We start from the raw sequence: 15,591 nt of genomic DNA, 5'->3' as shown, positions 1-15,591 counted from the left end.
GAAGCAATACCAGAGTATAGGAAAGAATTTGAGGTTTTATTCTGTAGTCTAGGTATAGGATTTTCGTGGTGGTTTCTGTGTCTTTCCTGGGGTGACGATTTTAGGAAAGCCATAGTAAACTATTTTCGGGTTATGTGTCTGGGTTACAGGGTTTGATTTTGAATTTAGAACAGGGGGGATAATTAAGTGTGAATATGGGATTTCAATTGAATGAAATAGAATAGGTTTGCACGAGAGATAGGGTCTTTAAAGTATGTTCTTTGTTTTTCAGGATGGACCCAGGAAACAGTGGTACGAACACTGGGGGAGATAGGCTAGGGCCATCCAATATGGGAGGTGGAGATACTGATGCATTATTGCGCAATGTTTCCCAGCAGGTAATGGCTGAGATGGCCAGAAGCTCGAGAGAGCGTAGCTGCACGATCGAGCAGTTTACACAGATGAAGCCCCCATCTTTTGCTGGAGGAGCTGACCCGATTATGGTTGAAAATTGGGTCTAGGACATTGAAGAGACATTGGCAGTGCTTCCATGTACGGACGAACATAAGGTAGTATTTGCGGCATTTAAACTAACAAGAAAGGCAAAACGCCAGTGGAGATCAGCGAGGTTGATTGAGGAGCAGAGGTCGGATCCAGTGCCAGTGACGTGGACTCGATTCAAGGAGCTATTTTTCAAGCGATGTTTCCCCGTTATCGTTCCGAGCGCAAAGGCAGCAGAGTTTATGCACCCAGTCTAGGGGCAGATGACAGTATCTTAGTATGCAGCTTGATTTATTGAGTTGTCTCGATTTACCTCGCATTTGGCACCAGACGAAGAGAAAAAGGCAAAAAAGTTTGAAGAAGGTTTGAGGTAGAACTTGTTTGAGCAGGTTATTGGTTTTCAGGCTCAGACGTTTGTGGAGGTCGTAGATAGGGCTGTGGTTATTAAGAGTGGTATGTAGAGAGGTATTGTAGCTCAAAGTCACGGCTGGACCTCGTAAGAATCAGGGTATGCAGACCTACCTGGTGTGTCAGACGTGTGGGAGACGACATTTGGGGGAGTGCCGAATAGGTAGAGATGTTTGCTATCGTTGTGGGAGGTCCGGCCACATGGCACGAGCATGCCCAGGACCACTGATCCAGGTTCCAGCTCCCAGACCCTATCGAGGAAGTTATCAGGAGCCTCGTGGAGACCAGCAGAGGAATGTAGCCCCAACGAGGGTTTATGCTTTGATGCCAGATGATGCTAAGACTGCCGCAGATGTAGTGATAGGTACTTTTATTGTTCTATCATATAAAGTTATTGTTTTATTTGATTTAGGTGCTACTCATTCCTTTGTCTCTGCGACCTATGTCAATTGTCTGGAAATGGGACCCAGTTATTAGTTATAGAATTATCTGTAGTTTCACCGTCAGGGTACATGATGGGGTGTCGAAGAGTGCTTAGGGGTTACCTAATAAAAATTCAGGGGAGGGTGTTACCAGCTGACCTGATCGTATTAGATGTGTATGGGTTTGATGTAATACTGGGTATGGATTGGTTGGTAGTTAATCACGCCAGTATTGATTGTTATCAGAAAGAAGTAATTTTTAGACCCCATTGGTAAGCAAGAATTCATATTTGTTGGTTCACGTGTACGTGCTTCGTCGCAGTTAGTGTTAGCCGTGTAGGCGAGCATATTGCTCCTGGACGGAAGTTCGGGGTTTACGGATTTTGTAAAGGAAGTGTCAGAAAATGAATCGAAACTTGATAATACACTAGTGGTAAGGGAATTTCCAGATATTTTTCTAGAAGAGCTATCTGGGTTGCCTCCCGATTGCGAGGTAGATTTTGCTATAGATTTACCTCCAAGGACAGTGCTGATCTCTAAGGTTCCTTGCCGTATCCCTCCAGCTGAATTGAGAGAATTAAAGGATCAGTTGCAAGATTTACTGGATAAGGGATTTATACGACCCAATGTATCACCGTGGGGAGCTCCAGTTTTGTTCGTAAAGAAGAAAGATGGGTCTATGAGGATGTGTGTTAATTATAGGGAGATAAACATGGTAACTATTAAGAACAAATATCCTCTACCCCATATAGATGTTTTTTTTAATCTACTCCAGGGTACACGAGTGTATTCCAAGATTGACCTCAGATCAGGTTATCATCAGGTGAGGGTAAAAGTAGAGGACGTCTCGAAGACAGCCTTCAGGACCAGATATGGGCACTATAAATTTCTTATTATAACATTTGGTTTAATGAATGCTCTAGCTGTGTTCATGGACTTGATGAATAAAGTCTTTCACCAGTATTTAGACCAGTTTGTCGTGATTTTTATTGATGATATACTAGTTTACTCGAGGAGTTTTGAGGATTATGAGGCGCACTTGAGATAGGTACTGTAGACGCTCAGGAGGAAGAAGTTGTATGTCAAGTTTTGTAAATGTGAATTTTGGCTAGAGAAAGTGTCATTTTTGGGTCACGTAATTTCAGGGGATGGTATTTCAGTGGATAACAGTAAAATTGATGAGGTGGTGAATTGGGTCAAGCCGAAGAACATTCATGAAATTAGAAGTTTCGTGGGACTAGCAAGTTATTACTGTCAATTTGTTGAGGGGTTTTCAGCCTTATTAGGGCCTCTCACGCATTTGACCAGGAAAAATGTCAGATTTGCATGGGATGAAGAATGTGAGCAGAGTTTTCAAGAATTAAAGCAGCGGCTCGTCACTGCACCGGTACTGACGATTCCATCAGGAGATGATGGTTATGTAATTTACAGTGACGCGTTTTTGAAAGGGCTCAATTGCGTATTGATGTAGCATGGTAGGGTGGTAGCATATGCTTCCAGGCAGTTGAAAGAATATAAAAAGAATTACCCTACCCAAAATCTGGAATTGGCTGCAATAGTACACGCATTGAAGATTTGGAGGCATTACTTGTATGGTGAGAAATGTGAAATATTTTCTGACCATAAAAGTTTAAAGTAGTTCTTTACGCAAGAAGAGTAGAATATGTGGCAAAAGAGATGATTAGAATTTATCAAGGATTACGATTGCACCATCAGTTACCACCTAGGTAAAGCAAATGTGGTGGCTGATGCACTGAGCTGTAAATCAAAGGGTACAACGCAGTTAGCAGTAGAAATTCAGCACCTAATTCAGATGGACTTGGAAAGGCTTGGCGTGGAATTAGTGGAGGATGATCCTCAGATATTTATTACTAGCCTTGTTCTGTAGCCTACGCTATATGAAAAGATTAAAGCCGCTCAAGGGGATGACCCAAAATTAGTAGAGGTAATAGCCAGAGTACAGGATGGTCAAGGAGAGGAATTCAACATTTCTGATGATGGGGCTCTAAGGTTTCGCACCAGATTCTGTCTGCCTGCGGATGATGATATTAGGAGAATGATTCTAGAGAAGGCTCATAGATCTCTATACATGGTTCATCCTGGTAGTACTAAAATGTATAGGGATTTGCGAGTATTTCTGATGGAGTGGCATGAAGAGGGAGATTGCAGAATTTTTGCACCAGTGCTTGACTGGTTAGCAAGTTAAGGTTAAGCACAAGAGGCCGGCAGGATAGTTACAACCACTTTACATCCCTAAGTGGAAGTGGGATCACATATCAATGGATTTTGTTACTGGGCTACCGCCGGCACCGCCTGGTCAGAATGCCATCTGGGTAGTTGTTGATCGGCTGACGAAAACAACTCATTTTCTACCTATTAAAATTAGCTACCCTATGAATAGATTGGTAAAGATTTACATCCAGGAGATTGTTCAACCCCATGGAGTACCTAAATCTACAGTCTCAAACTGTGATCCACGCTTTACATCACGGTTCTAGAAGAGCTTGCTGGAGGCTTTGGGGTCTCAGTTTGCATTCAACACCTCTTTCATCCTCAGACAGATGGTCAGACAGAGAGAATGATCCAGGTACTTGAGGATATGCTGCGAGTGTGTGTATTGTATTTTGGGGGTAGTTGGATCCAGTGTTTGCCACTAGTGGAGTTTGCCTACAACAACAACTATCAGGTTAGCATGGGCATGACACCTTATGAAGCGCTTTATGGTAGGAGGTGTCATTCTCCTTTATACTGGAGTGAGCTAGATGATAGGCGAGTTTTAGGGCTAGAAATAGTGCAGCAGGCGTATGATAAAGTGTGACTTCTTCGAGATAAAATCAGTGCAGCACAGAGTCGGCAGAAAAGTTACGCAGATACTCACCGCAGGGAATTGAAATTTGAAGTGGGTGACCATGTGTTTTTGAAAATAGTACCACTGAAGGGAATCATGAGGTTGGTGAAGAAGGGTAAGTTGAGCCTAGGTTTATTGACTCATTTGAAATACTTGAGAAGATTGGGTCAGTTGCCTATCGACTAGTTTTACCACCAGTTCTATTCAGAATACATGACGTATTTCATGTTTCTATATTAAGGAAATATGTATCAGATCCTTCCCATATTATCAGTTACGCAGAATTAGAATTTAGTGTTGCTCTAGCCTATGAGAAAGCTCTAGTGCAGATCTTAGATGGGAAAGAACAGGAATTGCGCAGTAAGAAGATACCACTAGTAAAAGTCCTATGGAGGAATCACGCGGTAGAAGAAGCTTCTTGGGAGCTTGAAAATGAGAACAGGCAGAAATACCCCCACCTATTTAGTGGATTATAGCAGTGATGTGTAAGTTAAAGTAGTGATAATTTTTTTTTATTTAGTGTAATTGTAATGTAGAGTATAGGATAGGTAGTGTTTTTGGTTTTGGGAGAATTTTTCTTTCATGGGTATAATTGTAATCTCCCAGAACTACCTATGTAACCACGATATTCCTTCGCCATAAGTGAGGGTAAGTAATAAAATAAGTAGACCATTTATCTTTAAGGGATGATGAATCATAGGGATAGTAAATTTTGAGGACGAAATTTCATAAGGAAGGGAGAATGTAATGACCCAAAGAATTATTGTATTTTAATAATAGAGGGAGAAGAGAAAAGAAATTGTAAATGAAATTCAACAAGGGTAGTGGCTATTTGGGCTCATCGACGGGGGCGCATTTCGTTTATGAGAAAATGCCGAGAGACTATTTCTTTGCCCTGAATTTCATCGACGAAGAATAAGCATCGTCTACAAACTTCCTTCGTGACCTCGTCGACGAGGTGAAGTGTCTCGTTGACGAAGGCCAGTGTATAAATAGCTCAAACTCGATTTTTGCAGCATAAATTTCACGCAGAAACCCTCTTTCTTTCTCCTCTTCGTCCTTATCCCCTTCTCTTTAAGTTTTTGGGCCAGATTCTTGCCGGTTCGACGATCCGAGACCACCATGATACTCCTTAGGAAAGTTCTCTTCAAGTCTACTAGAGTGGATCGTTGGTGGGGCTATATTGAATTTCATTCCAAATTCAGGGTAAGACTTTTAATTCAGTATTTGGCTTACTTAGAGTTATAGAAAATGTATAGTCAAATAAATACTGAAGATTTGTTCTGGAGGATGTTGTTTTCAGGGTATTGATTAGGGAACCCCGCGGATATAGAACCAATTATATTAGGGGTTTTCTAGTAATTAGGTAAGAGAAATATGTTATGTCAGTTCAAATAGAGATTTTTACCAGTAAAATATAATATATGTTTATGGGTTTACAAAGTAGGAAATTATACAGTTTTATAAATTATGTTTAATGAGTTTTAAATATTGTGTGGCATGAGAATATAAATATAGTACAAAATTCTACCCAACTTTTTACAGAACTACGATTATATAGTTTCTACAGAATCATGATATGCAGATTATATAGTTTATCACGAAGCTATGACTACCTAGTATTTACAGAACCATGATTTACAAAATATATACAGAAAGATATTTATACAGTATTTTTAGGATTTTGATTTACAGTATATACAAATAGGAATATGTTTCTTACAATTTTCATATTACCATGATTATACAGTTTTATAGAACCATGACATATAGAAATACATTTGATACATAAATATAGTTGATATAGAAATACAGTTTAATACAACGTTATGGTAAAAACAGTTAATATAGAATCATGGTAAAACAAATAGATTTTATATAGAAATAGTGCTTTGTACCTGTAATGTGAAAAGGTGAAGGTTGAGCTTAGCTCTTAATAAGTTTATAACAGGTTCTGTGAGGTACTTCAATTATAGGGGTACCTTTGATAAACCTACCTATATGAGTGTCGGAAGTTGTGCAACTTTCTATGAGAAATGGATTTATCTCTAAAGCACTCATCAAATTGGGATATAGATGCAAGGCCAATCCACATGTTGGCAGTAACACCAAAAGATTTGATAATTTGCGTGGGATATGAATTTGGTTAATCAAAAGAGGATTGCTAGTTCAAAGTTCGTCTACTTTGTAATCCTGATTAACTTTGATATGCATTCACTAAGTGGAGGTTCAAGTCCTAAAGACACCTTCATTAATGCATAAATTATCTCCTATCTGAAGAAATTGTTTTTCATCCATATTTTGAAAATGGTGGGGGAATGTTGAAATATTTTCTAAAATATACGATTTTATGGGTGGGTTTTCAAAGTCTTCCTTTGATGAATTTTATAAAGCATTTAAAGTTATGTGGGTTTGTCCCACATTGAAAAAGTGGAAAATGAAAGGTCATTAATAAATGACAAGGTGGAATAATCTCTTAAAATTGGTTAAGAGAAAGTGGTAGTGTGTACTCTAGTGCACCCTAGGATGGTGCGAAGCACCGTCTTCACACCGTCTTCGCACATGCATGAGTGCATGTGTGCGTGGCGTGGGCTGTAGGGTCCTAGTGGCATTTAGTTGGCACACAAGCACTTAGCACTTTGCATGCTTGCATTGTTGCGAGATCGTGACCGTTGATCATGATCGGATGGTTAAAATTGATCTTATATTTTTATATATAGATTAAGTTTGGAACCAAAAATATTGAAAAACAAGTTTCTGTAGAAAGGACAAGCGACTGATGATAAGTCATCGGGTGACTGTGGTGCTTCTGTGTTTGAAAATATTCGGACAGAATATGTCAAGCCTTGAACCCGGAAATGGGACCTGAGGGTGAAAATATAATCTAACTTGTCCCTGTATCATACAAATCATCACAGATACAGTACAAAGGATGAGGGTCTGACCCCGTGGGGTTCCCAGGCAACCTAAACACATCCAATCATACTCATATACGCAACAGAAAAAGTCATTCTATATCAACATATGCAGTACCATACCAGAGTCTATACAAGAGCAGAACATGGCTCTAACAAAACAGACAAACTGGGTGCCCAAATACAACTCAAAATGACAACCCAACAAAACTACAGTCCTAGCACTTACCCAAGCGCTAACGTAGTACACCGGCCACTACGCTCCCTACACTAGGACGCTAGTTCCGATTACCCAAAGGACCTATAAAAATGTAAGTACAGTAGGGGTGAGACACCTCTCAGTAAGGAAGAACACAGGTTATATCGGTGTGTGGCATTTGAGTGTTATCATGATACAACATACACGCAGTTAAATGCATTCCAGTACTAATTTACATAATGCATACACGCACACATACGAAGGCCATTTATATGCAGCCCCATCACAATACACACACATGATCAATAACCTAGTGTCGTCACACCCATCGGCCTGAAGCCGATCCGGCATTCCGGTGTTGGCCCGTACCCAACCCGCGAAGCACGGCGCCATTGGCACATGGCGAGTCGTCCATTCCCATGGCATCGTACCGACGCTAACTAGTGGATCCACACCCTTCGGCCTGATCTGCCGGAATAGGCTCATGCCCTCTGATATAGAGCCGGCCACTCTTGCCTACGTGGTAGGTGATAAACACACGCCCTCGGATATAGAGTCGGCCACTCTCAGTACCTGGAACAATTTCGGAATTGCGTTCCTACTAGCACTTCAACATATCACACACACATGCATGCTCATATAACCAAACAAACCACACTTATTTGGTAATCTAAATCATGGTTTTCCAAACAAATACAGTTTAAACAAAGTCAAGGCACTGTCATCCCAATATCATAGTATAAATCACACATATACTCGGTTTTCAACAAAACCCAGGATTTATCCCGTCGCCCCACTTTTTCCCAAAACTATAATAATGAAAAACCCATAGTTTTCCCCGTTAGATCCCCCCAAATGAGTAGTCAAAACACACACAAGACCGTGGACCACAGTTCTATCGAGTCTGATTTCAAAAATAACCAATATAAACATAGTTCCCCTTACCTTAACCCCGTAAGCAAATCCCGAACTCCAAGGTCCCTAAACAGCGAACCGAATTTCAAAACCTACAAATCATAGTACAGAATATACTCACAAGACTGATACCTACAAAACTACCCGATCAGAATTAAAAATCGAGCCTTATCTCGATTTTACCTCGAAACCCAAAAATCTCCGAAACGAGATTTCGATCAATAGAAGTTGTAGAGAATCCTTCCACGATCCTCGTGGTAGCTTCCATTTTTCGATTCCGTCAACAATTGGTGAAGAATTCTAGAGAGAAGGAGAGAGTAGAGAGAGTTTAGAGAGAGAGAGAGAGAGAGAGATAGGATTGAGTTTACTTAATGAAGAAGTAATAGAAATTTCCTTTTATAGCCCTTTACCCGAAAATTTCCAATTTTGCCCCTCTTAATATTTAAACCCATTTTTCATATTTTGGGTTTTTACAGAATAGGCACAAACGACTGACCCTATCGGGCACAGTCGACTAACCCGCTACTATGTTTGAAAATATTCAAACAGAATAAGTACAGGCGACTGACCTTATCGAAGTCGACTGACTCCTTTCTGACTTTTAGAATACGCTGATTTTAAAAAGGCACAGGCAACTAACCCCAATGATGCGAACCTCAACCGACATACGTTGAGACCCAACAACCAATATTGGAATGCTTGTCCAAGAAAGCTAAAATTCAAATTTTGATAGGAAACTCCAACCCAACGTTTATAAATGAAACGTGAACCGAAAGTATAAAGTAACAAACCCCGACCCAATGATTATAACTTAATCATGAACCAAAGGTATAAAGTAACAAACCTTGACCCAATGATTATAATTGCATCACAAACCAAAGGTATAAAACCTCGATCCAATGATTATAATTAAATCACGAACCAAAGGTATAAAATTTGAACGTCACAAGGAAGGATTCCTTGATAAGTTCACAAGTTCTCAAAAGAACCAAGAAGAACAAAGCCTCACATTTTTATTCCATTTTGTTGTCCTCTCACAATGGTGAGATATATATAGCTAACATGGGGGACAATGACATTAAACACTTAGCAATTCCCACACAACATGGGAGACACACATAATAAATACACCAACTTACTAAACACACATTAATGACTCTCACAACTTACTAAAAACCCATGCAAGCTAAGTTACCTTGCAATATTACACCATTAAGTCAAATCCCATATTTGAATTAACACATAATTATTAAGGAGATTACAGCCATTAAGCAAGATCAACTCCATCAAAAACTTGGATTAAGTTTTATTAAACCTTCATCTTTCTTAAGGCCAAACTTGGAGTGCCCCGTTTTTGAATAAGCCCAAATATCTTGAATAAGCCCATGAAGTGCTTCTTTGATCTTCTTGGATCTCGCTCTAGGGATAGGCCCAATTGAAACATGCAATGGATCCTTCAATGGTGCTTGTTGATTCTCATCACCCCTTGAGGACAGTCGATTGACGTGTTAAACAATGCTGAATGGATGCAACATTTTGCAACAAATGCAACCTTTCGGAAAAGAAATGGATTCATCATTCTCTCGTTCTCTTTCTCTCTAATCCTTCCACAAATTATATCATTTTCAAATCTGAATTCTATTTTCTGCAGAGATAGAATTCTAGAAAATTTGTTTAGATTATTTTAGGGGTGTTTGTGATGAGCTTTCATTTGTGTATAACTCAAACTGATATCAGTTCATAATCTGGACATCATTGTATCCTAGAAATGTATTTGCTGACTCAATACACACCAATCTGGTAGGGGCAAATAACGTTTTAAGAAAAACGACATTGTAACGTAAAACAAATTATATTCTGCAGCATTTCCTCATCTATTCTTACATGATCCTCCCAAGAGATTGTTAAACAAGCATATACTAGTGTCTTCTGTATCCCGAAAAAAAAAAAAAAAAAGAAAAAAAAAAAGAAAAAAAAGGGGGGAGGGGAAGAAGAAGAAGAACAAAAGCATGATAATTCCTACAAAAGCATGATAATTCCTTTCTCATTTTCTCTTTATAACTTGTGTTACTGAGTTCACAATTTAAAAGATGTCAACTCATAAATAAATAATATCAAATACAGCTAACTTATTTGCTTTGATCTCATCTTGTACCATCTTAATTATGGATAAAACCAAAAAAAATATGATAATGTTGTTCACGCTATCTTGCCCTAAGCTTCAACAAGGAAGACAATACTTCATTCATTCCAGGTCGATCCCTGGGCTCTGGATTGGTGCAGGACAAGGCCAATTTAAGGAGCTCCGCAATTATTTCCACATGCTTCTCCGAGGCTTTTGAAGCTAGACAGGGGTCTACAACTTGAAGAAGCTGGTTCCTACCACTTGCAAGAGTTCTCTCCACCAGCTGATGCAGAGTGACTGGTAAACCATCCTCTTGTGCGAGTCCTGTTGGCCTCTGTTTGGTCACAAATTCCATCACTATTACGCCGAAGCTGAATACATCCACTTTTGTTGATACTTTCCTCATGTATGCTAACTCTACTAACAAGAATTCAAACACAAGTTTCAGTGGTGTAAGAGATACAACTCTTAAGGAAATCACTCCTAGCCAAAGTTTATTAATCAAGACTGTAAATTTAATATTACTCATCTTTCCAGTTCCCTTTCTATCTAACCCGATGCAACATGAGACACAAAACTTAGAACAGAAAACAATAACAAAGAGATTCAAAGCATACAGTTCATGCGAAGTTATGCTAATTTTAGGATTTGAGAAAAGAAATTAAATCATAAAAAAATAAAAAAGAACTTTGGTGCTTTATAAACTCTTATCTAAGTCCAAAGTTATTGATTTAAGTTCAATTAGGTGTCACCTTCATGCAAGTATAATTATTTTTCAAGTAACAACCTGACAACATTTCCAAAAAATCTAACTAGAAGGGAGATATACATGGTGGTACTAATGCTTGCTGTCTTCCCATCTTGCAGAGAAATCAAAATATGCTTGCTATGTAGAACTTGAAGCAAGACCTCGTCTATTGCTTTCCCCTGGACTGGAGACATGTTAAAGAAACTTACAATTGACTAACCGAGGTAAAACGTTACCTGGGGGCAAGTACCCTATGCTGCCTGCAAAAGCAGATGCGGAGGAAAGGCTTCCATTTGAGGGATGAACACCCACACCTAGCATCCTAGCAGCTCCAAAATCACTCACGTGGGCCTCCCAATCTCCATCAAGAAGAATATTAGAAGGCTTCAAGTCACAGTGAACTATAGGAAAATCATAACCAGAATGCAAGTAATCTAAGCCACTTGCAACAGATACAAGAACGTTTATTCTCTCTGATAATGTCCACCTTGAGCTATCTTCCTGGGGTTCGTGTATTACGCTCTCCAGGTTCCCATTATCCATGAATTCCAGAACTAGAGCCTTCAGTTTCCCACTCTCCCAAGCATATCCGAGTACCTTTATCAGACTCCTGTGCTTTAGCTGACTCAAGGTCTTGACTTCTCTGTTAAAACACTTCTCAGATTCTGCAGAGAATTGGTGCAAATTCAATTTTTTTATGGCCACTATCTGCCCATCAAGCAGTCGGCCTTTGTACACAGTGCTTAAACTGCTGCAGCCAATAATGTGTTCCTCACTGTATGAACCAGTAGCTATTTCTAGATCTTTCTGGTCAAACCTCTTTAGGGTAAATACTGAAGCCCTGTGCCTTGCTGTAGGATCCTCATCCTCTTTGATTTTATGCGTCTTGATGTAATGGTGGAAACGGGCAGTTGTAAACATGAGAACCAAAAGCAGAGAAACAGATCCGACTGCTATGAGAACTATTGCAGTTTTCTTCAAAAAAATTCGAGAAGTATTTTGGTGGTCTTCTGTGTTGCAAGGGTTTAGAAACTTGGCATTGCAGAGGGCTAGATTTCCAGCCAACCAAGATGGTTGTATGTTTTTGAAGACGCCAATCTCTGGAATAGGTCCTTCAAGTTGATTGTAAGAAAGGTTCAGAAATTTCAAGGAGGGAAGATTGGCAAGGCTTTCGGGAATTACCCCATTGAACTTGTTCTGAGAGAGGTCAAGGGAGATGAGATTCTTTAAATTAGCCAAATTTTTTGGGAGCTCTCCATAGAAATGATTTCTTGAAAGATTCATGCTTTCAAGCATGTTCACTTGTGAAAAAACTTCATCAGGAACTTGCCCTGAAAGTTCATTCCCAGACAGATCAAGTGAAAACAAATTTTTGCAGCCTTCAAGCGTTTTAGGAATGGTTCCTGAAAGATTGTTGTTTGAGATGTCAATTGCTTGTACCATTTGCAGCATACCAAGCTCATCTGGAATGGTTCCCGTCAGAAGATTGAAAGATAGGTTCAGATATAGTTGCACAGTTTTCATACTCCCCATCACAGAGCCAGGAATAGAACCTGTGAGATGGTTGTTAGAGAGATCCAACACCATCAATGCACTAAAAAGCTGCGCCATGCTACTAGGGATTGACCCAGTCAGCATGTTTCCACTAAGTCTCAAGTATAAAAGAAAATTGAGTTTTATTGGAGCATTTGGAATGGCACCTGTGAACTTATTGTTTCTCAAACTCAGATTGATTAGCTGCGTGTGCGCAAAAATTTTCTCAGGAATTGCACCTTCTAACTGGTTTTTTTGCAGAAAAAGAAGTTGAATGAGAGAGAGCTTTGACAGTTCGTGAGGAACTAGGCCTGAAAAATTATTTTGAGCAAGCCCCAAGTATATCAGTTGACTTAGATTCCCAATCTCCTGTGGTATTGTCCCTGCAAATGAATTCCCATCGAACTTCAAAGCCTGGAGATTATGGAGTTTGCCAATACTAGGTCTCAGCGTTCCTCTAATATTGTTCCAGGCCAAGCGAAGTGTGCAAAGATTTGAACAATTATAGATGTCATCGGGAAGCTTCCCTGACAACATGTTGTTCCCTAGAGATAGGAATGTTAGATTCTGCAAATTTCCCAGACCTCGCGGAATTTCCCCAGCTATTCTATTATAAGATAAGGCTACAGACACAAGAGTGGTACAATTGGTAATGCTACTGGGAATGGATCCGTTTAGGAGGTTGTTATACAAGGTTATGTTCTCCAGCTTATGAAGTAATCCAATGTTTGATGGAATCTTTCCCGTGATGAAATTGCAGTATAAGTTAAGGGAAACAAGCTTCCTGCAATCAACTAGTTCGGATGGGATTTCGCCAACGAGCATGTTCTTAGAGAGCTGAAGAAATTCCAGGTTCGACAGATTCCCAACTTCATGGGGTATTTGTCCTGACACCTGGTTCCGGCTTAGGTCGAAAGCTTGCAATGCTTCCAACCTACCAATAGAAACAGGCAAAGGGCCTTCCAAATTGTTTCGTGAGGCTGCAAAAAACTGAAGATTGGCCAGGTTTCCAATGTCTAATGGGATGATGCCAGTGAAATTATTGAAGCTGAGGTCAAGCTGTAACAAGTGTGTGCAGTTGCAAATGGATTCAGGAATGCTACCATATAAAAAATTGTTATCCAGATGAAGGGACTGCAGATTTCTCAGGTTTCCTAATTCTGGTGGGATATGCCCGGAAAACGAGTTGGAAGTTAAATCAAGAACTTGGAGGGTGGTGATGTTCCCGAGGAATGGGGAGAGCTCACCTTGAAGGTTCTTCTGGACCAGGGATATTGAAGTGACATGGTTTGAGGAAGGATCACAGGCAATGCCAGACCAGTTGCAGTGATGGCTTGTGTCCGTCCAATCTACGAGTTCTCCAAATGGGTCATGGGCGATGGAATTCTTGAAGGCCCTCAAGGCCTCCACTTCCACTTCGAAGCTCGGTTCTGCAGGAAGAACGGTGAACAGAATACAACAAACCAGGAGGAGAAACGAAGTGTTGATTGGTGAAGCCATTGCTGCTCGTGAGAATGACGATAAAGGGCTCTCTCTCTCTCTCTCTCTCTAATATATTCGCAGAAACAAATAATAGTTGAACATGCAGACCTTACCCTGATGGAGATGGCATACCAAAAGTCTTCAAAAGAATGTATTTGACATTTCTGAAAGTTTTTAGCTGCTGATTTTTTGGGAGTATGGTGTCTGCGCCCGTAGTACTGGCCTCCCATCCGAGTTTTGCAATAACCCAAAAAAAAATGGGGAAAAAAATTCTTGGTTTGGCGCTGACCAACGAAAAGAGGATGGGAGAGGAGATTGATTTCATAATTCAATGTTCAATTCTCAATTTGTTTGGATGAGGTGCTCAGTTGTAAAGTTCTTTTTAGTTCATTGGCTATTTTTTTTCTCTCTTTTTTTTACTTGTGCAGAAGGGGATGATAATCAGCTACAACTAAACAATTTCACTGTCAACGAAAATATTGGTTTTAATATTTTCTTTATGTTAGTAATGGAGTGTTAGGCATGTGCCCATCTTGATTTAAATATAAACAATATGAAATTATATATATATATATATATCCATGTACCATTTATCCTTGGTGGAGGACGACCTCAAGCACACCTCATGGTCGCTATGTGCCACTAAACACAAATGTCCCGCCCTTCTTTTAAATATATATATATGTCCCGCCCTTCTTTTAAATATATATATATATATATATATTTATATATATATATATATATGCATATATTTATTTATGTGACGTTGAATATGAAAATGCATTATTTGACACAATTATATTGATTTAATTATAGGGACATAGTTATATATATGTTTTTTGAATTTACTTTGATTATTATTATAAAACCAAATCTATAAAGTAATAGAACAATAAAGATGGATGAGAATAGAATAATCAAATTAAACTTATTTTATAGCTTATCTAACATTTTAACGAAACAATGACTCTATCATATGTTCTCAATTCATCATAAGAAGAAACAAACCTCTAACAATATAATTAGAGAGAGGAAAGAATTTCAAAATTAAAAAAAAAAATAATTTGAGTTGAAATATAACTAAAGGCATATTCAAAGGTTAGAAGTACAAATACATAATAATGCAAATAGTTAGATTGGAACCTTGAGACTTTGTCAGAAAAAAAGGTGTGTAGAGTAAAAGTGTATTAACTTTTATTAAATAAGGAGGGCGGCACCTTCATTTAAAAAAGTATATTAACTTGTGAATATAAAAAATTATTTTGGTACGTTTGATGTACATAGCAAATACCCCATGATAAAAATTTAATTGCACTTGAATTAAAGATTTAGATTTGAAAAACAGTTGTGGTGGTAGAAAGGACAGTATATGGAACAACATTGCCTTAGATAGAAGCATAATCTAAACAAAATTAATGTTTAAACGAAAAAAATAAGTCAAAGATAGAAAAGGATACAAACTTTAAAGTTAGCCCAAATTTTCTACTTATTTAATAAGACCGCCTTAAAATAATAC

General features: G+C 38.9%; 1 protein-coding gene across 1 annotated transcript; it reads right to left on the bottom strand.

The window, feature by feature from the left end:
- Positions 1 to 10,391: 10,391 nt before the first annotated feature.
- Positions 10,392 to 14,093, bottom strand: LOC131143877 (LRR receptor-like serine/threonine-protein kinase FLS2). Its single transcript, XM_058092240.1, has 2 exons — positions 11,297 to 14,093; positions 10,392 to 10,729 (listed from the first exon to the last, which is right to left on the bottom strand). Exons 1-2 carry the CDS (start codon positions 14,091 to 14,093, stop codon positions 10,392 to 10,394), a joined length of 3,135 nt encoding a protein of 1,044 aa, XP_057948223.1.
- Positions 14,094 to 15,591: the final 1,498 nt, after the last annotated feature.

The sequence above is a fragment of the Malania oleifera genome, chromosome 12 (assembly GCF_029873635.1).
Source record: "Malania oleifera isolate guangnan ecotype guangnan chromosome 12, ASM2987363v1, whole genome shotgun sequence".
Classification (NCBI taxonomy): Eukaryota; Viridiplantae; Streptophyta; class Magnoliopsida; order Santalales; family Ximeniaceae; genus Malania; species Malania oleifera.
The sequence above is the reverse complement of the archived record's forward strand: the minus strand, read 5'-3'. Positions and strand labels throughout refer to the sequence as shown.